The following is a 26591-nucleotide window of genomic DNA, read 5'->3' on the forward strand; positions in this document are numbered from 1 at the left end:
AGTTAAACAAGTAAACAAGACAATTAAACATGAACCAATAAAAGGACTAAACTAATAACAGTCTCCGGCAATAACCATATGAACCAATGACATAACAGAACTGATAACGACTCATGTACGCAAACCAATGAGGACACAGGACTAATAAACATAGTGGAACAACAGTATGACAGTAACATGACAAGGAAACAATAAGAACTAAACACATGAAAACATGGCAGGAACAGGAAGTCACATGACACATACTTTTCAAAATAAAAGACATGAACAAAAATGTGTATGGGAGGCAGCACATTACATGGTCAGGAGGCCTGGGAGGTGGCCACCAGACATGGTCAGGAGGCCTGGGAAGCATCCACAGGACAGGAGACAGAGGCTCGGGGTGGAGCCGAGGAAGTCTCAGGGACTGGCCGCAACAGGGGAACAGTCTTGTTGGCTGTCAGCACAGGCAGTCTATGGTCGTGAGCATGGGCAGTATGGCTGGTGTAGTGATTTGGCTTGACATGGCAGACATGGCTACATGGCATGACGTAGTTGACGTGGCAACACGGCAAGGCAGGGCCTCTTGACTGGGCATGGCATGATGAGGCAGATGTGGCGGCCGAGGCTTCAGGAGCTGGCCCTAGGATGGATGAGGTTTCAGGAGCAGGGACAGACGAGGCTTCAGGCGCTGGCTCTGGGATGGACAAGGCAGTGGCAGGCATGGGCACTGGCTCAAGGACCGTGGCAGGTGTGGGTGCTGGCTCTTGGACCATGGCGGCCATGATGGGGAGCTCTGGCTTTGCGGCCGTGACGTGGAACTCTGGCTTGGCGGTCGTGACGGGGAAGTATTAAATGAAGGCATTTCAACTCCATTAATCCGCGCGTGTTATTGACATCTCATCTCATCTCATCATACATGACATATCTTGCGCACGCAATAAAAGATCTTGCACGCGAACACATGTTTGACAGCACGCGCAAGACAATTCCCCTAAGTCTCCCGCTATATCCAATCTAATCTGCTGCTTTTGCTCGCTCAAACCCTTTTATTTTTGTCAGTCATGGGGTGGGCTTTGCTCTTTTGATTATAAACTAAAATGTCATTGGTTACCTTTTTCCGGAAGTCTTTTTTATTATAATTTTTTTTTATTCTTGTATGAACATCAACAGAAAGGAAGTCATACCTGAAAAAGATTTACAAACAAAGACTGAGATTATAATTCAATTTACACATCACTTTCTCAGAGATAGAATTCTGATTCAGAACAAGCTCAACTTCACCTTTAGACATGGCTTCATCAATGGACCCGCTGCATGTCTCTGTTTGAGCAAGCAAAAGTAGCAGATGAGATCCATTAATCCGCCCTGAGACAGATAAGAGTGTGTGACTTGTCTTGCGCATGCTGTCAGGCATGTCCTTGCGTGCAAGTTCTTGTAGTGCGCACGCAGGAGATGTCTTGCACACGCGGGATCTTCTCTTTTCCTTCAATGAACTACTGTGCTCAAGTGTCAATAATGCACACGAGGGTTTAAACGCACGTGCGATTTCTTCCTTTTTCCTTGCATGGCTTTAATCTATCGTGCGTGCGAGCGTCAATAACGCGTGTGGATTAATGGCATTGAAATGCCTTCATACGGGGGTCGCCAAACTAGATCACGCAGCCTTAAAGCCCAGGGCACCCCCGGGTAGTCAAGGGCCCCTGGGCACTGGCCCCATTGGCCCGGTCGGTAATCCGTCCCTGGACAGGACTAATAAACATAGTGGAACAAGAGGGTCATATGACAGCAACATGGCAAGGAATCAATAAGAACTGAAAACATGAAAACATGGCAGGAACAGAAAATCACATGACAGGAACAAGGATCTTAATTTTCTAAATAAAAGACATGAACAAAAACACATGAAAACGTGACAAAAACCAGCCCATCTGGCACCAACAATCATGCCATGGTCCAGATCACTGAGATATTTTTTTTCCCCCATTGTGATTGTTGATTTGAACATTAATTGAAGTTCCTGACCTATATCTGAATGATTTTATGCACTGCTGCCACATGATTGGTTTATTAGATAATCACATGGATGATTGTTGGTGCCAGACAGCTGGTTTGTGTATTTCTGTAACTGCTGATCTTCTGGGATTTTCACACACAACAGTTTGACTCAGGCCAGCAAGCAGCTTTTTAGTGTCACCCTGGCAACTGGCTAGCAACCAAACAGGCTTAGCCTGGTAACCATATTGCAAAGCCCATATCTTTGCACCAAATCATAGTAGAGACTTTAACTTTTGATTAGCAAGGAGCCTTGTTAGTATCAGCCTGGCAGCTGCCTTGAAACCAGATGGGGTTACCCTAGCAACCGAGTAGCAAAACACATATCTCTGCACCAGAACATCATAGAGGGTTCATTTAACTCGAGATAGATAACTTCCCATTTATTGTTATCCTGGCAACTGTGGTGACGAGTTTTGCCACGGCAAACACCACTCACATTTTCTTCAGGAAATGTACCTATCTAGTTTGCAAAGCAAAGCATCACTATTATAATCTCACATTCTTATTAGTGGTGCTTGCGAAGCAAAGCATCACTATTATAATCTCACAAATATATTCTGCTTCTAATTCAGCACCTAACTCATCCCACACATTTGCCACCGAATGGGGTGGACCCACGAATGGAGTGTCAAATCAACCGGCCTATTGAGGACAACTGTGCCCTGACTTGGGGTTGTGGGTACAGTGCACCTCTACGGGGCACAAAACCATCCCAAAATGTCCCGTTGACTTAACATTGGAAAAAAATTGTTGGATCCTATATCCTGATTAGAAATTCATAGACACATGTGGGTGGTCTTATTTGAATCGGGCAGGCAAGCCTTCTTCGAACATACCCTGATATGATCTGACTACAAGAAAGTAGTCAGATCATATCTCCCAATCAGAATGACAGAGACATGGGGGTGGGCTCATTTTAATCTGTCTTAAATACTCTTTAAGTGTCACCTTGGAAATGGCATAGCCACACCCTAGCAACCAGCATTTATGGGAACCTAGCATAAATAGCAACCCCCCCCCCCATTAGAACAGAATGTCTTAGAGACTTGCGGATTGGCGCCTTTGAGTCAGGTTATTAAGCAGCCAATAATAATCACTCTGTTTAATGTTTAGCCACACCCTAACAACCCAGGGGTCAAGCTCACTCTAGTTTGAGGGTTACAAAAAGGAAGAAATAATGATTTTTTTTTTTAATGTAAAACAGCATGATAAATAAATACATTTTGAATATTCTAATAAAAGTGTGTAAGATATATGAAAAGAGAAGCCATTTCCTTAACATGGAGAATTTTTTAGCTGTGTATCGCGAGTATAAAAAAAAAAGACGTGGCAAAATTCCCATTGCTCATTCTAATTGTACAGTGCAACACTCAAACAACAGGGTAACTAGTCAAACAAAACGACCAAAAATGGCAAAGTGCCAGGAAGAAGAGAAAAATGTATACACTAAAAAGAAAAGGTTTTTATTTGGACAGTTATCTCAAATTTGGTTTCATTGTAGCAATGGACAAAGTGAGAATTGTGTAATCTGTGGTGAGAGACTAGGGAATGAAAGCATGAAGCCCTGGAAACTGAGGAGGCATCAGAGCACCAAGCACCCTCTGGTGCACCCGGTTGAAAAATTGTCAACTTTATCAAAACCCGTCAGGTGAACAAACCAATCTTTGTAAATGTCCTGAAAGGCAAGGAAATCATTGATTCATTTGTGCATAAAGTGGAATTCAAAAATAATAAACTGATGAAACAGGACTTACAACATTTTCCATCACTTCTCAAACTGAGTGAGGGAAATTTACCTGAATCCTTGAGAAAAGAGTTCACTCGTCACATGGAACTGCTACAGGAGGAGATTAAGTCACCATTATCAGATGTTGATGAACATGACGCCAAATGCACATGGATAATGGATTAATTCACCGCAAAGGAGGGGGACATATAGTATTTAGAAGCAGAGGACGAGCTCTTGGATGTTAAGACAAATTCTCTTCCGAAGAGATTCTTTACTGAACACGGGTACAAATGGTTCTGGCTCGTGAAAGGACCCGACATTGCGCTTAAGCTTGTGCATGCCACAAAAAGACTCATCCTGCTGTTTGCCACAACATATCTGTCGGAGACTGGTTTTAGCTCTCTGGTAACACCAAAACGAAGGCACGCAACAAGCTAGATGTGCACAATTACTTTCGTCTGGCTGTCACCAAAATCAAGCCTGCTATCCAATCTCTAACGCATGAAATGCAAATGCCTCCTTTTCTCCTTGAAAAAGGTTGGGAACCACTGATTTAGAGCACCCCAAGCAATCAGCCCCATTGACTTCCATTCAAAAAGGCTGAGAGGGATATCTTCAGATCAGAAAGTCCTAGAGAGATGTTTAACTTGGGTGAGCAATCTGTCTTCAAGTATCATCATGGAAACCCCTTAGCCATGCCCTAGCAACCATTTAGAGCACCCTAACAACCAAACTCCATTGACTTACATTCCAAATCGCTTAGATGGGTATCTCTTGATCAGAATGTCGTAGAGACTTCATTGTTGGCTTGACTCAGGACAGAAAGCAGCCTTCTAGGTATCACCCTAGCAACTGCCTAGAAACCACATGGGCTTACCCTAGCAACCAAGTAGCAAAACATATCTCTGCACCAGAACATTGTAGAAACATCCCATTTGGCACAAAGTGCTATAACATGCTAGCATCATACTAACATGTTAGCAATGCCTAGCAATGCATTCTATCTATCAATAAACTTTCAGACTAGGCTTTTTCAAGCCAACCTAAAGTTTGTCCTAACGAAATTCTCTTGTTTGAGATTGAAAGTGTAGGACAAGAGTAAAATATAAAAATATAAGACATTTGAAAAGTAGCAAAAATAAATAATGAAAACATGGAAAAGATTCAAAGACACTACTAAAGTGACATAATTAAAAAAAACTTGTTTGAACTGTGTGAGAAATATGAAATTGTACATGCTGTTCTGCTCTGTGTATGTGTTTCTGGCCTTCCATGTGTGTTCAGTTTACCCCAGATGCAGGCTCCAGTGCGCACGTTAGTGAGTCACTATATTTAGCAACTGCTGACCATTTTCTTCTCTTCCTCTTTATGATGTTCCGCATACTTATTTCTGTGAGGTGATTAGGTCATACTCGTTCTCTTGAGGTGAACAAGGTCAACCGTAAGTCTGGCGCATCTGCATATGGCCCTTTTCCTGTATTACTCCAGAGCACCCATTTCTCCCCCTTTGACCCTGGTTGTCACTTTCCTATTGGCTGATTCTTTGTTCCTTTGTCTTATGAAGAATATAAATAACATGCTTGCTGTAATAAACATTGAGTAGATTGAATACAAACCAAGTGTGTGTCATTCTTTCTATTCCCTTCGCAAAGTCTACAGAGACTCAGCCTCATGACTGCGCTTAACTGGGCACAAACATAGACAGACGGGACCGGGGGAATTGGAGATCGCGAACAGTTCGCGAACCAGATCCAGAACAGTTTGGGGGCTCGTCCGGGATACCTCACAAACAGGTATGGTCAATTTTCTGACAAACTTATGTTGACCTGTTTGTTGAGGTATCTCTGAACCGTATATTACGTGCATTTGTTGGACTCCCTAAAAAGAAAGGGAAGGTTATTGCTCTGCCAAAGCTGCAGAAAGGGAGCTGATCACTCCATTTTGAACAAATGCACATCGAAAAATTTTTATTGGAAAGGGTTTCTCTGCATCAGTGGGCCCCTGGAAAGGGAGCGTTTGCTCTGTGAGATACACAAAAAGGAGATAAAATACCTCAGATTGACTGTAGCAGTTGAACATCCTCACTAAGGTGGGAAGAGGATGGGTTAAGTAAAATAAAAAAAAAAAGAAAGGGTCATTTATTAGAAGAAGGTGCCCAGTCCAGCAGGCTTTAGAACTGAGTGTGTGGGGAAGTATATGTGTTGTTTGTTACGTGTTGGTTATAATTTGACTTTTTAATGTGCTTGTGAGAGTATCTGTATCTATAAACATGAGAATTATGACTAAAGCGTGAGCGCATATGAGAATGTGGAATGTGTGATGAGTCCTTATAGAAAGGAACACTGACTGTATGTTATACGAGCCCTGTAAATAAGGGGACAAGTGTGAATATAAGCCCTACAAGGGATATGATGAAAGTGACTGTTGTCTAATAAAGAAAAACTTTCATGTGTTGAATGAATGTTGGGAATGAAAGTTGTCTGGTGAAACTTTGAAAATAAATTTCATTGATGAAACATACAAAAACCGGTGTTGTGAATTGATCCTGTAAGTGTTAGAACTGAGTGTTTAAAAGTGTTTGTAAACTTGTGAATAACATACAAACAAAAAAATTCTAGAGTGTTTAAAAGTGTTCAAAGGTTTGTTGATAACACATAAAATTTCTAGAACAGGAATGGGGGACAAACTAAGTCATCCCCTGCTAGGGAAATTGCCAAAGGCTTTCATGTTCAGAAATAATTAGGGATAAAATACAGAACCATACCTTAGAAGGTTATACCTTATTTTATCCGCGTTTGCAAATCTGATTAAGTTATGACATTTTTAGATTACAATATATATATTTAAGCTCTGATACATACATGGGATATGTGTATGGTTACAGTCACACCTCGATGGTTCAAATTTATAAAATGTAGGTACAACTTGGCACTCAAGTAATAACATTTCCATTAGATAAATAGAATAAAAAACGCTATTGGCATGGTTGCAGATCAGAGGGCCCCTGGTTTTCAACACAATGCCTATACGCAATGAAGAACATGATAAAAGGATAGATGGTCTGAAAGGAATAAACACCTACTGACCCATTACAATTTCAGAGGGGAAATACCATCGATTGTGACTCAGCCATCAAATTACAGAAGTTGGATTACTTTTGAATTAACACTATTATGACATAGGCAAACATTTTTATTACGATCATAAAATTCCTATTGTAATTATATTTAATAATGCATACCACTGATGAAAATGTTAACCGTAATAATCGTTCCACTAACTATGACAGAGGCACTAGCAAAAAAAAAAAAAAAAATTACGACAGTCAATTGACTGGACATGATTATAGAGTCATACTATCCAAAACCTTACCTCCAGAAATAACTGAATTGATATTAATTGATAAAGTGACTTTGTTGGATACAAAATTTGATCAGCCACAAATAGTGGAAGGAAGAATGGGGAGACAATGACGCTTTTTAAAGACCTCCTCACATTGCTGCAGAGTATGGCAGCATATAGACAAGATATAAATTTTACCAGAATCTCCATTCTGCTTATTAGTTTGTGATCTGGTGCATAAAATTGGGGCTAAGATAACATTTGAATCTAACTCCCTCCCATTGCTGTTCCCATCAGTATATTCCCAGTCTGTGTATACAGGATGTTGTGGTGATGTCTGCAGTTTCACATCTGCTGAATGAGCAAAAACAGAACTGCCAAATGTCGACCAGGCACTATGGGCCGCCAACAAAGACGAGGCAGGCCTCAATGATTGCAAAACTCCTCTCTGACATGTCGGTATACTGCAAAACAATACCCACTATCCAAGGAAAAGGAGGAAGGTATAGGTCCCATAATGCAACAATGTCTGTGTAAAGGTATTATAAACTCTCCATATAACACTCCAATTAATTATGAAAGAAGGCCAACGGCACTTGGCGTCTAACTCAAGATTAATGATTTAATCATTCCACTCTCACCAGTGGTGCTTGATGTGTGTATAACTATAAATTAAATACCTGCAGATCACACTCATTTGACAGTAATCGACTTGTGTTCTGCCTTTTTCAGTGTACCAGTATCTCATGCTGCACAGCCTCTGTTCGCATTCACATATGGGGGCCAATAGTACATTGGTGCATTGATCTTTGCACAATCACATGGCGGCACCTACAGACCAGCCAAAGGCCTCCCTGCGTGTCTGCGAGCCGTGGCTGCTGCAGCATTGATGGTGCAAGATGCAGAGCGTATTGTTCCACTCATTGTGCACACATCTTACCAGGTAGGTGATCTCCGTGATACACGGTCCAGAGAGGGATTTCAAGACAGCAGAAGGAAAACCCATATCACACCAAAGACCTAGTTGCAGAATTACTCAGAGTAGCACAACTGCCAACGAAATTAGCTGTCATAAAGGTTGCAGGCCACATGGCAGGGGAGGTGAGAGGAAACAGATTGGCTGATTAAGTAGCAAAGATGGCTTCAAAGGAAGTCGTGATAAGACCAGATCTAAATCAAGCTTATTTTCTATGATGCAGAACACTTTAGTAAAAGATATTGACGTAAAACTTTTACAGGCAAACCCATCCGAATCTGATATTCAACATTGGGCCTTGAATGAAGTGAAACCAGATCAGAGTAATTTGTTAAGAGACAAGCAGGGTCGTCTGGCCCTGCCAAAACTGAATGACACCATCAAGTGTAACTAAACTCTCTCCTTTTGAGATACTAATGGGTAGGCCTTTCCCGACCCCCTGGGTCAAAGGTCGCGCTGGCTTCTTTTTCTCCACAGGTGACACAGAGTTGGTGATCGAGTTATACGTGGACTCCTAAGTGAAAAACATTGAACGGTCCTCGTTCTCAAGGCTGGGGAACCCCAGTACCAGGGTCCGGCAACGGTCATAGCCTCCCGAGTTAAGCCAGCACCAGAGGAGGGACTGACAGGTAACTGCTGAGTGCGACCCCACTGGAGGAGCTGAACATGCAGCGTCAGTGGCTAGCATAATGCAGGAGCCCTAGGTCCTGAGAAGAAACACCACATGTGGGAACAATTCAACATGTGGATTCAACCATCCACACCCAAACAAAAAGGGCATCCTCCACTCTGACACAGCCGAACTACACGCCGGAGGACCAAAGAATCTGGAACAGAGTGGACAAGTTTTTTCAATCATTATTTGCCCCCATTGGTGTAGCAAATGTTATGAATCAGGTAGAAATGAACAGGTTTGATTTAGTTACATTTATGAATGTTACAGAACAAGTGTTAGAGGGAATAAAGAAAGAGCTCCAGAACCGGATGGTATTAGACCAGCTCACTGCAGCGCAGGGAGGGGTCTGTGTAATGGTAGGTGAAGCATGATGTACGTATATCCCAGAAAAGGATGGAACAGGTGGAATCATAGAGCAAGGTATAAAACATATTTCTGAAATAGTAAAGAGGTCACAAGACCGCACCAATGGAGATGTTGATTTCTTTTCAGGTTTTTGGACATTCATTTACAAAATGGAACATTACTTAATGGTCATATTCTGCGTTTTGCATGTATTTTTCATCATCGCCTGCTTTTGGCCTTGTTTTATGGCTTTAATCAAACAAATGATTTCCAGCTCTCTTAGCTTAGTGGTAAAACCACCTCAAGTTGCTTATCGACCCCTAAGAATGAACGAAGAAGATACGAGGGTTTAAAACTCCCATCGTAAATGTTTTAGCATGGTACAATATTTGGTAAGATTGTGATCATTTTATGATCAAAGGAGGGATTGTGAGAAATATGAAATTGTACATGCTGTTCTGCTCTGTGTATGTGTTTCTGGCCTTCCACGTGTGTTCAGTTGACCCCAGATGCAGGCTGCAGTGCGCACGTTAGTGAGTCACTATATTTAGCAACTGCTGACCATTTTCTTCTCTTCCTCTTTATGATGTTCTGCATACTTATTTCTGTGAGGTGATTAGGTCATACTCGTGCTCTTGAGATGAACAAGGTCAACCGTAAGTCTGGCGCATCTGCATATGGCCCTTTTCCTGTATTACTCCAGAGCACCCATTTCTCCCCCTTTGACCCTGGTTGTCACTTTCCTATTGGCTGATTCTTTGTTCCTTTGTCTTATGAAGAATATAAATAACATGCTTGCTGTAATATACATTGAGTAGATTGAATACAAACCAAGTGTGTGTGTCATTCTTTCTATTCCCTTCGCGAAGTCTACAGAGACTCAGCCTCATGACTGCGCTTCACTGGGCACAAACATAGACAGACGGGACCGAGGGAATTGGAGATCGCGACCAGATCCGGAATATTCCTAACAAACTGAAATCTGTTAATTTCAATAAAAATCAAATCAAATTGTATTGTCACACAAATCAAGGGCTGTGTATTTAAAATAAACCTACATTTGTGTTATGAACACTGGTACTAATCAGTGTAATTTCCTTCTCATGCGGCTCTTTTTTGTATACTTGTTAGACACTTATCAGGATTAACAAGATTCCATTATATAGCCATATTTGAAAATATGCTTGAAATAATCTGATGCTAATTGTGATAAAGAAAATGTAAGTGTCATGCCCTCTTGTGGACAGAAGAACTATTTACATAAAATAAAAGTTCCAAAACTAAATTCAGGAGAAGCTTTTTCAGTTCCCTATCAAAAGCTACACTTTGAGGCTGCACTGATTTAGCGCTTTGGGAACGTCTTTAAGAGTGACCAGCTTTGAATATGTGTGCAACACATCAATGAAATTTACTAGAATTTATAGCCTCCACTGGTGACATCATCAGGATGCGCCGGTACAGGGGCTAATTAGATGCGCAGATCTAGACAGACAGGTCTTTTGTGTGTGTCTTTTGTCTTCAGACCATTTTGTGTGTGGTTTTTCTTCTCAACCCTGTTAAATATTTCTATTTTCCTCTGTTAGGAGTTAGAATATGTTTGGCAGTGCACAGAAACCTTTCTCTTAAAAAAAAAGAAAAAAGATAAAAAAAAGACTGATAAACAAAGCAAGCGGTGTGTGTTCCCATGTTTACGTTCTATGGCTGAAATGGACACACACCTTCTTGGGGGAAGGACATGCTGCTCTTGCGTTGGGGCGGGGTGGGTGCGAGAATTGCGATCTGCTTTCAGTCAAAATGCTTCGCACTCGTCTCACTTACCTCTTCCATTGTGGGGCTCTCGTATGGATCTGGCCAAGGAGCAAGAGACGGGTCCATCCCTATCTCTCTCTCCCCAGATCCAGCCGGTCCTTCTCGGTCCTTCTCGGTCCTTCTCCTCTTCAGTTCATGAGGGGGACGCCAAATCTCTTGAGTCTGCAGACTTTGAGCTACCCACCTCTGAGCATTCCTCGCATGAAAATAAAGCGGCTGAGGAATTGCTTGAGGTGGTTACTCGGGCGGTGGCCAGACTACAGCTAGACTGGCCATGCAAACAAGAGACCCCCAAACACTCCAAGCTGGAAGACAGATTTCTGTCTGGTGGCCAAAAAAAGTTAACGCTACATCAGTCCCTTCCTTTCTTTGATGACCTCCATGACGAGCTTTCTCTTTCATGGAGGAAACCTTATACTTCCCATGTCTTCGTGCCTTCAACGTCAACATATTAGACTATAGTGGGTGCTGAGGCACGGGGGTATTCCATGATGCCACGGGTAGAAGAGACATTTTATAGTATATTTTTCAATATTCTAGTATGTTTCTTATATATCAAAATACTTATATGAGTTTCCTGGCCTTTGTGTGACCCAGGAGAGAGCATATGAGGTTACTAAAAGTGTTTATGCTGCAGAGGCCACAAAGAGCACCCAGCTGTAACAAAATAATGAGACTAAGGACCTTGAAGATAGACTAAAGCCAAGTTTCTACCAGTAAAAAGATATCAAAAGGCTCTGTGAGATAATGGTGGCAAATAGTATCCATTGGTTACAAAAATAACAAAGGGGCACAGAAATGAGGTAATGCCAGATAACAAACTGTATAGAAGAGGAGGTTTTGGACTAAGACAGTCAGAACGGACAGCTGGCCGGTCTCATGTTTGTTGGTGTTCAATAAACTACAACTTTGGCATCTGGAACTCAAGACTCTGAGAGTTTTCTTACAACTTAGAGAGATTCATCGTGATATTCCACGACATATCTTTGGCGCTCAACTCGTGGGGCTGGCATTGAGGTCAAGGGGGCAGAGGTCGCTGGTGGGACGGCTTGCACGATCGCACAGAAACACCGGCGCCAGAAACTGAGGTAAGCATCTTTGCTTAAGGTGTTTTTGTGTGATCTGTGGTAGCGAGTCCTGGTAAGTGGCTTCCCTAAGACTTTTGCCAGTCCGGACATAGAATAATTTGAACTAATTGGCTAAAATAGAGGCGAGTTCCAGATTTCAAAAATAGGGGGGTGGGATTGTTTAAAGAGAGTTTAAGAAAGTTTATTTGAAGAAGGTAGAAAAAGCCTGGGGGTGAGTCGAGAAGCGACGCGCGTGAAAATTCCCGGTTAGGTGCATTTGTGACCGATCACGGAAAGTAGGGACACAAGTCGGTTTTGGGGCATTTTGAGTTATTCACAGATTCTGAAAGTGTAGTCTCCAAGCTTTCCAAGGATTTGTAACACATGGAAATCTGACAATATTTGGAGAAGTTGTGGCCATTTGAAGGTAGGCACTCAAAAAAGCTAAAAGGGGAGAAAACGGCCTCAAAAGATTGTGCAGTTCTCACCTCTCTCTGCTGCTGGGAGTGACAATAGGGCTCATTTACATCTCATTTAGATAAGCCATACCCCTGTAAAGCTCCCCCTGTAAAGCTGTAAAGCACAGGGGGAGCAAAAGGTCAGGAAAATGTGCCATCAAAGAAAAAAAAAAGTTTGCAAACAGGTAATAAATAAATGTCTCTTAGCATCTACCGATAAAACTGTATAGGCAACTCTTATGTACACTGAGTGCTTTTCATACAAGAATGTAAAACTAAATTCAGGTGGTTGGTTGATAAAGTGACATTGCAGGTGTTGTAAACAAGAAAAAAGGTCTTTGTGACACAGTCCAATGAAATTACATTCAGCATCCTCTTCTGTGGACTCTTCTGTGTTGTGACCCTTGGCTGGGCATGTGATGTCTCTTGCCTCGTCAGCACAGAATGGCCTGATTTTTTCATATAGATAGGTCTGCCTGTCAATTTTCAGTCCAGGTGGGCCAGGACAGGAAGACCGTCGACAGGGGGCAGATCTGCTCCGTCGCGCAGTAGCTGATATTCGACAGGTTGTGCATCACGGTGACTTTTTGCAAGCACCACACCTGGTCTCTTGGCTTCAAAGCTGTGACAGAAAAAGCACATAAGACATTTTAAACATGGCAAAGTATTTTCTTATAAAAAACTGTCATGTGTATGTTGTTGCTATGTTATATTGTATGTACACAATGTGAAAGTTTCAATTACCTGAAGTGCTGATAACTCTTGATCTGTGGGAGTCTACGGAAGTGGCGAGTCAGATGCTGCTGCCAGTCGAAGGTCTGGACTAAAACTTTGCCCTCTGCCGTTCCAACAAGCTGTGGGATATTGAGGTGACTCACAGGAGAGCTGTTTTCCACAACCTGATGACAAAAAAGAGAAGAGAGGAAGAAAAAAAAAGATCTTCAGTTAAATGTTTCATTGAAGCAGAACAGAAAACAGCACTGAAGTCATTAAAGCAAAGTAAAGTTAAAGTACCTCAGGGATGTCTGCCAAAGTGTTGACTCTTGTCTTCATGTAGGCTTGCTTGATGAGTCCAAAGCCACAGTCAGGGGAAAACTTGGTGTGGCCAGCAATAAGGAAGTGGATTTCAATTTTATTGTGAAGCTTGTGTCCAACCCGCCAGGCAAGGTACCAGAGCATGAAGTTGTTCTTGTTCTGCCCACTGCAGTTGTCACAATGAAGATCCACCTCTGTTTCTCCAACTCCAAAGTTGCCGAAGAAATGATGCATGTAGCTGATGACTTCATTGCTTCCCTTAGTAGATGACATGCCTTCATCAATCAGGTAATTCACCTGTTTCTGCAGCCCTTCACATGAAACACCAAATAGGCCACATTTCCGTGGGGTCAGGAAGTACATTGGTCCTGACTGGAGAGGGTTTGAGGGAAAGTGTAACTGTAGGAGACAGAGGGAGAGAGGGAACTTGGATTAGATTAAATTAAATTTGCATCTATTCATAATTGTCTAATAAAGATAAAACTTACTATATTGATGCTATTCTGCATTTGCACTATTTATTCTCATGCACCAAATCGCCCTTTAAGGGACATTAATAAAGTAAAGTGAAGTAAATGTGTGTGAAATATTACCTGCTGAGCAAAATCAAAACTGTAATGCATCCTAATCTTCTTGCTTGCTGGTAGGGATGGTCCAAAAGACAGGTTGGAGCCAGAGCAAATCTTTCTGCAGGCAGCAGTCATGTCGTTGTACACAGCCCTCTCTTTCTGCACAAGGGAAAGATGATCTTGTTGCTTCTTTACTGCTTCAGACTTTCTATCATCTGGGAGGTTTGCACTTCGTATCAGCTGCTCGTTATTGCTTTGGCACTGCCAGCAGAGATCTGTGCGTGGCCGGCAACTTTTGATGTGTGGGAGAAGTCGGTTCCACAGTGCTTTGAAGCTGGTTTTACAAACTGCACGCTCACCTGAAAAACAGATATTGCTTATGGTTAATTGTATTGTAATTGCTAATAGTGCTCCGCATTATTTCACTTTATAAGCACTCAATTTTAAATCAATGTTTACACATACCAAGCTCCTTAGCAGACTTCACGTAGAGACGCCACACTGAGGCCTTGGACACATGAGTTGGCAGCAACTTCACATGCCAATCCTTATGCCCAGGCTGTCGGCCAGGCAGCATGATGGCATTGTCTTCTGCATAGTGTTTTATGAAGTCCACAACTCTGTTGATATCCTCAGGGCTGATGAACCTGGCTGGTGGACGTGGCAATGAGTGCTTCTTCCTCAAACGTGGTCTTGCCCCATTCTCCTCATAGTGTTTGACTATATCAGCCAGGGTGTCTCTGCCAATGCTGAAAAAAGGGGAAATAAGAAAAACGTTTAACATCATGGTCTTGCTAACAGGCATCTTGTCACCTATATCAAAATGTATTGTACAAATTATAGGTACTTTTACTTTACTGAAGTAAATTTTATGATGAATACTTTTTACTTTTACTTACTTTAGAGCTTGTATCTGTACTTCCTGGTTTAGTCTTGTTTTAGTCCTGGTTTAGACCTCAGTTAGTGGTTAGACCTGGTTCGAGTCAAAGGATTAAAAAATCCTAAATTAAGTCATTAACACCAGTCAATTCAAGCAATTGAAGCATTATTCAAATTAATAGCAGAAGCTCACATTACCATCTTAAAGCTCATTATAGTAATGGGGGTTTTGGCAAGTGATATGATGCTAACGATTAGCAGCTAATGTTACAATTAAAACGACAGTCCTGAGCTAGCTAAAAACAATAGGTAGGTATTGGAAGGTCTAAACATGGACTAAACATGAGATAACGTGTACATGTTCTTAGAATGAACAAAAAACGACAAACTTTGATGTTTATGGAAACTCACCCCATAAGAAACAGAAAAGTATTCTTGCAGATCTCGTTGCCTCCAATGAAATAAGTCGTTCGGGCACACTTTCTCTTTGTCGGGGTCTTCTTTGTGGATGTAACCATCTCCGAAGTTTGCACTGTGCGTCTGTTTGCCTCTAAATGTCCAATAATTCGCATGTCCTGCCACTCTTTTTCCGCAGCTAAAGAATCCAGCCGTATGTTGTACATAATGTCTGGAGAAAGCTTCTGGCTACAAGACTGTCTCCCATGCAGAGAGTTCTCTTTTCTCCTCGTGTAACATTTACAGTCAAAGTTACGGATTTTCCCCATTTCTCTATCTATATCCCCATCAAATGTTACTATCGATATAGCCTCTGATATCTTACGGTCCAACTCGTCTGACGCCAGTCCGATACATTCTTCCTCGTCTTCATCTTCGCTCAGTTGTAGATTAGGGATATTATTCAGTCTTATCATGCCACTTTCATCGTCGCTCAGATCGTCTTCAGAATCAGTGAACGCTTGTTCATAAGCATCCGGCTTGTCGAAGAAGTACTACAAAACATTTTCGTTGTAACGGCCACGGTTCAGCTCGTCTGCGACATTCTTTGCGGCGTCCATCTTCATTGAATTTTGATATCAGATAGAGCCGGCTAGAGCGCTGCATAATAAGTAGCCACGCTGTTGGGGGGCGGGGGCAAAAGCGCCGGCGGCTATTCAGTACGGAAATACACACAGACAATGACACGCCCCTACTGCATGCTAGAATCTCCGAAAAACAAGCCGATTTCAACCTCAAAATGTACGCTTTTAAATATACCAATACTGTTATCTCAAACATGGAGAGGCTTCTTCATGATCTCAACTAACAGATTCTGCAAAAAAGCGGAAATCACCAATTTTGGAAAAAAACACTTGTTTCTCATTTTGCTCACAAGTTGTGCTGCCGACTTGTGTCACTGGTTTCCGTGACGGGTCACATTTATTCAAGGTTTTGCCAGAAGAGTGGCTGAAAATCCTGTACAGGTGAAAATCCTAACACGGGTGGAGAAGTGAAAATTCGCGCAAAATTCCTCTAGGTGTTAGATTAAGTTATTTATTGCAGTGTTTGACGGAACCCGGACTGTGCAGAAAACGGGGAATTGTTGAACTATGTGCATGTTTGAGATAATGAATAATGTGCATGACTAACTATGTATGTTGGTGCATGTGTGCTTTAATTGCGCTGTTTTTGTGTTTATTCAAATGCATGATTACAGTGTTGATGATGTATTGTGTGCAGAGGCAGAATAATACAGAGAATCAGGTGCACAAAGGAAATGCTAAATGAGAGCAAAAGTGGAAAACTAATTGAAACAGTGAATTGAATAAAACAATTGTTGAAAAAGTATAAAGACGCAAAATGGCACCGGCTTCTCTGATATCTCCCTGCCTTGCTCTCACTCACTGGTCAGCTGAACGGACAGCTCTGTGAGTGAGGGGAAGGGGAGATTCAGAAGAGAAAAATAGAATAATTGGGAAAAAGATAAAGAAAAGGCAAAACGTTTTCCATTACAGTGAACAAGACTAGAGAAAAATGCAGAGACAAGCGAGTTTTGTAAAGTTGGAGATCAATGCAGATCTGAAGAGTGGGAGAGAGAATTGGAAAGACCGCTGATAGAGTTAAAGGGAATCAGCGATCATTTTTGGAAAGAATCAGAGTACATAGATTACACAGGGCAGAAGAGAAAATTAACTGCAAAAAAGAAGGAGTTAATGAGAACCTTAACTGAAGTGGTGAATTTAGGAGAAATAGAACAGGAGTGGCCATTTGTTAACTGGTTGGATGTTGCGGTTAGGAACATAGATCCTAAATTATTTGTGGATCACATAACTACACTCTGTAAAACAGGCCATAGAGATGAGATAGATATATACAAGGGACATTTGAAAGTGTCAGTCAAGGAGGCTGAATATTCCTTACTTGAAATCTGAAGTGGCACATTATTGGGAAACGTTGTTTTAAGAGGGCAGACTTGGATAGGGAAACATAGATATGCATGATATAAAGCAGAATGCAAAACTTAAGTGTGTATTGCTAATATAGACATAGATAATGATGCATTACTTATGTGAAAGCAATGTATTGCTCATGTTGAAATAAATATGTAATCAAAAATGAAAGTAGCCTATAATGCATGATAAAGCAAATAATTAGAAAAATGAATGCATTAGTTTAAACACTTGTGACCGTGCTGTATGTGTAAGAAATAAGTAATGTATAATCATGTTATCCAGTTTAGACTTTGTACCCAAGATGTATGTATAAGTAGTATGTGAGGTATAACCATGTTTTCAGAAAAGTTTTGTAAATCACAAAATAAGATTATATTAACAAACATAAAGCATGAATAAACAAATAGTTGGTTTTGAGAAGAAATAAAGTGAAACCATATAAGCAATAAAAGAAGGAACATAAGCAAATAATAAAATAAAAGAATAAGAGAAAATATAAGTTAAGAAAATAAAGAGGATAACAAAAAGAGTAAAAAGAAAGAAATAAAAGATAATAAATAAATATAAGGGGAAGAGATAAGAAATAAAAATAAGTATAATAAATATATAAATAAGTATTAGTAGTAATAAATATTTAGTTTATTTAGTTGGATGTTATCCAGAAGTATAGTTGATAAGACTCGGATAAATGAGCACAGTTGTTGATTTTTTCATTCTCTCTCTCACAGTACGCTGGAGACTGAGTGCTGGGAAAGAGAGAAGGGAGGGGCTGCTAGAGTGAGAATAGGGAGCTGTAAAGGGAGGGCTTTGAGCACCCACAGAGAAACAGAACAATACTTTTTTTTTCCTTGTCTCAGTTTTCCTCCTGAAACAGAAATCATAATGTGGAAATAAGATGTTACTGAATTTGAGAGGAGACTAACTGAGAGGAGAAAAGAAATCGAATTAAAAAGATTAATAATAGAAACACAGGGAATTAGTGATCATTTCTGGAGTTATGAACAAATTAAATACAGTCAAAAATGTTAAGGTGATTTTTAATAGGGAGAGTAAAGGAGAATTAGCACCAATGTAGAAATTGTCTTGAACAGAGACCCAAAATGGATGTGACCTCTGTGGGTGGAAGTACATGAGTTTTAATATAAAAAGAAGTAACAGATATAGCAATCAACCACTGTAAATAATGAGTGTTTTTTATGGAAATAAAGGAGAGGGATAAAAAGAGGACAGCAAAAGGAGGGGCAGAAGTAATAGGTTTGTTTTAGTATAATATTTTTTGAGAGCTCTGTGTTTATAAAGGCCTTGTGTTTGTAAAAAGTGTGAAAGGTTCTGTGTCTGTGAGAGAATCTGTGTTTTAAAGTATGGGAAGTATGACTGAAGTGTGATTGCGTATGGAAGTGTATGTTATATGACCCTATAAATATCCATCCAGATAGAGAGGTTGATCCTTTGCTGCAGAACTAATGAGGAGTATGTATGCAATTTACATAAAAGAAAATCTATTTAGACTATTTTCATCAATATAAGAGGCAGAAGAGATCTGATGATTAAAAACAAAGAGGGCACTTAATAAATATTATGATTGTAGAATTAAAACCAATGATAAAAATTATATTTGTATGTCTGTGTAAATGTGTGTATGTATATGTATATGTATGTATGTATGTATAAGGATAAATATAATACAGTATAAACAAACAAATAGCTTTAAAACAAAAATGTGCATGAAATCAAAAAGTTAACTCTTAGCGGACTGGACAATGTTTATTATTGGGCTGTTCTTTTCATGTCATGTATGAAGCCTGATATAAGATTAACTAAACTGAGAGAGAGCAGCTGTTGAATGGACATGTGTCAGATCATAACTCCTTTTATATCAAAGTGATGAGTAAGAATATTTAGATTATAAAAAAGTGATAACTTTAAAGTGATTGAATTGCATTTGGGAAATCACATTATCTGGACAAACAATAAAGCTTTGAGTCGAGTGTATTGCGTTAAACTAAAGTCAAATAAGTTATTGGATTTTAAACCAAGGTTGTATTTAAGATAAGTGTTGTTATATTCAAGCAAATGGCAAAAGAGGGCCAATGATATGATGATAAAATAAATAATAAGAAAATTATATTTTGTATCTTATTAAGTTAAACCTTAAATGTGAAAACTTCACATTCATGTGTCCATTTTATGTTCTGTCTGGTCCAGTTTATGAGAGAATACTATTTTAACACTATTAAATTAAACACTAGAAAGTTGTTTTGATTTTTCTATGATTTTAAAAATGTCTGGAGAACAATTTAAATGTGAGTGCAGCGTTATCGGTGTAAACTTGATCAACCAACAAAAGATAGGCAGAGATTTTTTATTTTTGTTAGGAACTGTCTGATGAAGGCATTGAGGATGACTTTGAGGGGAAACAGGCCTCTCTTGATGTCTTCAGACAGACAGAAAGGGGCCCCGACTTTAGAAAAAGATAGAAAGCAGATAGATAGCTATTTTATTTTATTTTTATTTTATTTATTTTTTGTTTGGTATACACAGAATAGGTCTTGGTTGATCGTGGATACACTGAGAAGCTGCATTTGAGACTAAAATTAAAGGAAAATAAATTTAAGAATGATTTGGATCATTTCAAAATTAGTCTTTGGGGCAGGTGAAGCCCATGGAGAAAGGTTAAGATTAAATTGAACATCATAACTTCCTCATATATGAACGTTAATAAGTTCATATTCATGTGTCTATTCTGTGTTTCTTTTGTCATCATTATGTGTATGTTGTTTCACTAACTCATTCTGGAACTAGTTTCTCCCCATTGCAGACGGCTGAGAAAGATGATTTTATAGAAGTTACTAATGCTGCAGGAGGAAATCCGGACACAAAGAAGACTGAAAATGATGTGATTGATCTGATTGATCTTCCTGCGCTCATTACTGCTGGTAATCATTATTGATTTGCCATTTATGATATGGATTAAAATTTCTCTGGAAAAGTTGATTTCAGTCTTATACGATCACTTTATGATTTTCCAGAATGCCATCAATGGGTTCAATGCCCGTGTCTAAATTGTTCTGAGGGTCTAAATTTAAATCCAGCAGCTAACCACTGATTTATTGATTTGAAGAGTAAATATTACAAATATGTGGCAAAGTTATAGAGTTACCTATTGAATGGGTTACTCCCCCAAATTTTCCAGAGAGTACCCTCATAATAAAGAAAAAAAAAAAAAAAAAAAAAAGGAGCTTAGTGTGTGCTATAAAGTGCTGATTGAGTGTCTATTTCTATTACTACTATTTTAGTTTGCCATAGTTAATACATGAAAGTGTAATTTTAGAGGTATAATAGTGATAACTGTTAAAAGATGATGAAACATTTGGATAAAAAAATAAATAAATAAATAAATAATGTAAGAGTCATGAGAAATTAAAAGTACGTAGTGTATCTTACTGAGCAATTATTTCAAAACACAAGAAAAGAGATATGTTTTTAGATATGTTTGTCTTTAAGACTTTATTATGTTTAAACTTTTACTTTTCTGTTAGTTTAAAAACTTGATTTATATTATTTTATTAGATAGAATGGAAGTTCCTTCACCTGAGAAAGTGTAAGAAATGGAGAAAGTAGTAATAATAAATTATTACTTAACAATAAAAAAGGGATTATAATATATTAATAATAAGATAGGTGTTGTAAATGTAAAGCTCTGCATGAACAGAAGGCTAAACTTAAGTTGAATTGATTATATAGAGAATGTCGAAAAAGACATTGTGTTCTGTTTTATTAAAGATTTGAAGGTTCTATGTATGTTGTTTGAATGGACAGAATAAAGTAAGTTGAGAGTAGTCTTTTGTTTTTAACTGGTGTGAGATGAGAAAGTTTGAAAGCAGTTAATATAATCAGTTATTATAAATATCACTATTTTTACTGTTGAAGAATAAATTAAATGTATTATTGTGAAACAGTGTAATGCCCCACTCCTCACTCTCAGTCTAAAATTGATAAGTGTCTGCTTGAAACAGAAACACAAGAGCAGAATTTGAAGAAATATTCATAAGTGTTTTATTTCATTTTATTTTGGTTTGATTGTATTTTTATATGTAAAATTATGTGCCTTGACACTAATGTTAGATAGAGTGATATGAAGGAGTTCAAACAGCTCTCCTCATCAATAATTAAAGATTTTATATATTAAGAGGGCAATCTAAAGTTAAGGGTTTATACTAAAGAAAACAGATTAAGTTGAAAATTCATCTGAAAGAATAAATGTAGGTTCAAAAACTATCTAGAGACTATTATTGAATTGAGGTGATGTTTTTAATTAAGCTTCCTAGAAGCTTGAGAGGCTTTGTTCTGATGTTAGTCCCCACATAGATTTGTGTAACATTTGCTGAAGTAGCAGAAATAAAACCTGAATGGAAATGAATGATCTTTAAATGAGTTAAATTTTAGCATATTTTACTTTTACTTTGGACAATTTTAATAGATTGATGAATTTTTAATAATGCTTTTTTGAATTTAACCATGTTTTGAATTGTCTCCATATTTAAGCATTTGTAGATGTTCCATTGGCTGTGTCGGTTCTCTGGTGATACTCCCTGAAAAAGAAAATGTCTGTTTACTGATACCAAATTATTACGGATTGAGGACTGAGCAGTATCAAGACCAGGGGCAAGAGGTGACGACCCAATGACGGTTAAGACTTGACAATGGCGTCACCGCCCAAGAATGTTTGAAAGGGTTTTAAGGGGTGGATAAATACTGCATTTTAATAACCGCTTTACTAAAATAACTTATCACAGTGTTAAATACCAAGCATTCTGTCACTGTGTTGTCAGGGGATCATACCCTGTGTAGAGGAATATTTATAGATTGGTTTTGGGGGTAAAGTTTTGAGAACCGTTGCAGACAAAGGAGTGCTTGACTTTATATAGAAGTATTAAACAAACATGGGGAATGTTTGTATGATAATGAATTTAGACTGGAACATGATTTATTACTTTTACGTATGCTTTAATTGAGCTCATGTACATTGTAAAAGTAATGAAGAATGGAAAAGATACATGGTGGTGACTAAAGATTAAGATTGCTTGTCTTGTTTGTTTGTAACAATATAAATGGAATTAATTAAGAAATAGGGTGCAGGGTTGGCTACAATTGGTATAATAATTGAAACAACAATTTGTGAGAGGGGAATAATATTATATTGTGTGTTACCACTGATTAAATAATTATGTAAAAAAAACAGATGAAGTACTGATCAATGTAAATGGCCCAATGCAACAGAAAGACCAAACTGGGAGGAAATTGATTCCTCCAATGATATGTTATATATTTGATAATTTTTTTATTGATTTAATACTCTGAATTACTCTGATATAGTCTGAAACTATGAAAAACAGCTTAGCTTTCAGGGAAAATTAATTAATGTGATACAGACATTGAGAGTCCTTGGGAAACAGGAGGAAATGAAATGTATGTGATAAGTGAATGAGTAGGGAGTTTTAAGATAAGGAACACCTGTGGTAGTTTAACTCCTCTGTGGAGAATTATAGCCTTTTTGTGAATTACCCTTTCTGTGAATGACCATGAAAAATGTTGTGTATAGATACTAAAGGGATGATCTAATGTTTTTAATTGGAACAAAGTCAGGCTATGCCTGGCTCCTGCCTGGAGGAGGCAGAGGACCCATGTGTTATTTAGTGCTAGAAATGAGATGCAACAAATGTGTGTGTAGCAAATGACTCTAATAAGGGAAATCATTTAATATATTAATCAAATGAATGCAGAAAGTAATGATTGTTAGTTAATATAAAACATGTAACCATATGAGGTGATTACAGTGTTCTTTATGCATATAAAATGAAATAGTCATGCTGTTGCCATCATTGAAGCAAGTTAGGACAGGATGACCAGCTGAAGGAGAGAAGGTGGAAAACAATTGCAGCCTACAATACCAATGAATAAGAAAGACATATTAATATGGATGTTATTACTGACATACTTGGGACAATTGTTGCCCCCAATGATGGGGCCTACCAGAGAAACGTCCCAAGAAGGACCAGGATCACCAGATGAACAATTCTAAGAAAGCATACTGCAGAGTGGGTTCCCTACAATCAGCCTTGGGGATCTTGGATGGCCTTTCCAATGAAGCTGACCTAAAACAAAATACTCCAGAATGTGAATTAAGAAAGTACAGAGCACTTGACGGACTGTATTGAAGAAACTATGAATATGGACTTTCCAACGATGAATACGAGGCAAGATTCAGACAAAGAAGAGCAGCAAGCACAAAACTAAGAACCCGAGGAAGAAGATCAGCAGGAACCGGCTACAGAATCTGAGGAAAGAGAAGAGGAAGTAGAAGGACAAGCGAAAGTAGGGGAAGAGCACGCTGCGGCAGAAAAAGGGATTGAAGTGCCGCAGTAGAGCAGGAAAGCATATAAAGTGAGACGGAAGTACATGTCACAGAAGAACAGGACCAAGAAGGTGAAGAAGGAGAAAGACAAGAAGAAAGTGATCGTCCTGCTGAAACAGATTCAGAAGCAACTGAAGGAAATGAAACAGGCCAACAAGCGCAGTTGTTCGAGGAAGAGTTGTGGCACATGGAGAAAGAATGGAAGCTCAAGGAGGTATTAGTGTTGATGATGCTGTTACTAACATATTTGGGACAGGTATTGCCTCCTATACAGGGCCTACAGGACAGGCGATCAATTAAGGCCCAGACTCCCCAGGCGAGGGACCATCACAACGACCATGGTATGATGAATTTCCTACAATTGACATCTCAGACCTTCAATATTATTCTCCCTAATAAGCAGAGACTAGATAACATAGCACGAGAAATCAGAAAGAAGCGAACGCCTGGATCACTAAACAAAGGTGAACCCGAAAAGCAAAGAATCTGGATAAGCAATTTGGCTAAGCAGAACAAACCGAAGAATCGGCCTCAAAAGACACCTGTCAAAATAATCACCCAAAGACTGAAAAAGCAAATAAATGTAGAAAATGATATGGAACCCATAGAGTCAGCAGGAACAGAGGAACTATTACAATATGCAAATCAAAATGACTGGTATAAATGGGCCAGATATACAGCTAAGCAAGCAAAAATGACAAACTGTGTAATGTGCTCAGCCCACTCCATTGAAAAAATTTGTAGTAGTCCCAAATCAGTATGATTATAAGCATTGCGCTGAGTATTATGCTAAAAAATTGTGGTAAAACAGGGAGAACAGTGTACTGCCCAGCAGAATGTTTGGCATTCTTGGGTCATCCGAATATGATAAATATTATAAGATGATAGGGTGGGGAGATGAAGGCAGAAAATTAGACAAATACGTGTGGATAATGAGAAAAAGAAAGCACATTATCATATAAAATAAATTGTCAACTGGAGTATGAATGCTTTAACAAAACTAAAGGAAAAACGAATGTAGGACAATTTAAGGGCAATTGTGCAGTAATATGGCATTTAGATGATGAAATGTTTTTTAATAATAATGTGATTAGGTTTAGATTTAGATTGCTGTATATACATACATACCAAATAAAACATCCCCAGAAGGAACTTTTACCCAGGCGATGAGGAAACTGCATGACCTGAGAAAGGAAGTTAAATCTAATGTAGGGAGAGATCAGCGGTTTGGGCAATGGTTTGATGATCTTTTTGGTTCATGGAAGTTGGGGCTAATGAAAATAGGTATAATAGTAGTTATGGGACTGACCCTATTTGCATTATTGTTATGTTGTATTATACCCATTCTGAGATCAATTATGACTAGAACGGAGGCTAAGCAAATGGTAGCCGTATCAATGATGACAACGCAAACATGTGTAGCAACCAGACAATATACCATTGGGCCAGGATTGGATGAACTTGATGAGATTTACTGAGAAGCAATCAAGAAAATAACAATGTAAGGGGAATTTTATTTTTGAACACTTTTCTCATGTTTTTGATAGTAAGGGAGACAGCAAGACTATTGTACTTTCATTTTACATAACAAAATAGGTAGCATCTCAAGAAAGGAGTTAGAGGGTGTTTTGTTTGTTATTTTTGACATATTATCAATGTAACCAATTACTTATTACTTATTGGTGAAGCATATCTTTAGTATACTGTATCTAACCAAATAGAAGTAGCATTTTTGATAATTATGGTTCCATATAATGTATATGTGAAGTTATTGCCAAGAGAAGACATATAAGAGCTATATTTGAAGACAGGAGCGACGAGCACCTCAGTGCTTGGTTGCAAGAGCAAATAGACTCAACTGGTGGTTTAAAACCCGCTGTCTGCTCCAACACACCACCAGATAGCTCCAGGCTACCGGAATTGTCTGTGAGTTCCTCTGGCAACAAAGGATAAATATTACTATGTTACTTTTAATAGTGTTTTGTTAAAGCATATATATATATATATATATATATATATATATATATATATATATATATATATATATATATATATATATATATCTTCTACTCAATGGATAATCAATTGTACTCTACATCACGCAAGGCTTTACAGTTGCATGCACATGCTTATTACAAATGAGTTGATTTTTGTCACCCACCCCCAGGCACAGTGCTAGCTAGAGGATTGGGATATTTTACTCCTTCCTAGTTAAGTGTGGATGGAGAGGTTTGGTCCCAAGTTCTGCAGAGTGCAGCCCCATAAAAATGGCATTGGATAGTGGACTGAGTGGCCTACTTTGGCTACATGATGAAATGGGACAGGCTAGCTTGTGTGACTGCACTCCGGTTTGAGGGAAATAGAGTGTGAGACTTTTTTAAGTCTCAGAGGTGGGAATATATAGTATATTTTTCAATATTCTAGTATGTTTCTTATATATCAAAATACTTATATGAGTTTCCTGGCCTTTGTGTGACCCAGGAGAGAGCATATGAGGTTACTAAAAGTGTTGATGCTGCAGAGGCCACAAAGAGCACCCAGCTGTAACAAAATAATGAGACTAAGGACCTTGAAGATAGACTAAAGCCAAGTTTCTACCAGTAAAAAGATATCAAAAGGCTCTGTGAGATAATGGTGGCAAATAGTATCCATTGGTTACAAAAATAACAAAGGGGCACAGAAATGAGGTAATGCCAGATAACAAACTGTATAGAAGAGGAGGTTTTGGACTAAGACAGTCAGAACGGACAGCTGGCCGGTCTCATGTTTGTTGGTGTTCAATAAACTACAACTTTGGCATCTGGAACTCAAGACTCTGAGAGTTTTCTTACAACTTAGAGAGATTCATCGTGATATTCCACGAC

The 26591-nt window shown here is 39.0% G+C and overlaps 1 protein-coding gene across 1 annotated transcript; it reads right to left on the reverse strand.

Moving 5' to 3' along the window:
* Nucleotides 1–13444: 13444 nt before the first annotated feature.
* On the reverse strand, nucleotides 13445–16272 carry LOC127622784 (uncharacterized). The gene is made up of 5 exons (XM_052096872.1): nucleotides 15334–16272; nucleotides 14943–15016; nucleotides 14509–14792; nucleotides 14068–14402; nucleotides 13445–13873 (listed from the first exon to the last, which is right to left on the reverse strand). The coding sequence occupies exons 3-5, from the start codon at nucleotides 14618–14620 to the stop codon at nucleotides 13445–13447; spliced, it is 876 nt and encodes a 291-aa protein (XP_051952832.1). The 5' UTR covers nucleotides 14621–14792; nucleotides 14943–15016; nucleotides 15334–16272.
* Between the last annotated feature and the right edge of the window lie 10319 nt (nucleotides 16273–26591).

The sequence above is a fragment of the Xyrauchen texanus genome, chromosome 29 (assembly GCF_025860055.1).
Source record: "Xyrauchen texanus isolate HMW12.3.18 chromosome 29, RBS_HiC_50CHRs, whole genome shotgun sequence".
Classification (NCBI taxonomy): Eukaryota; Metazoa; Chordata; class Actinopteri; order Cypriniformes; family Catostomidae; genus Xyrauchen; species Xyrauchen texanus.

Coding starts and splice junctions, on each gene's coding strand:
- LOC127622784 (XM_052096872.1), bottom strand. CDS start 14,620: ATGCTGCCTGGCCGACAGCCTGGGCATAAGGATTGGCATGTGAAGTTG. Junction 14,403..14,508: donor GAAGTCTGCTAAGGAGCTTG/GTATGTGTAAAC, acceptor TCTGTTTTTCAG/GTGAGCGTGCAGTTTGTAAA. Junction 13,874..14,067: donor GTTTTGATTTTGCTCAGCAG/GTAATATTTCAC, acceptor TGTCTCCTACAG/TTACACTTTCCCTCAAACCC.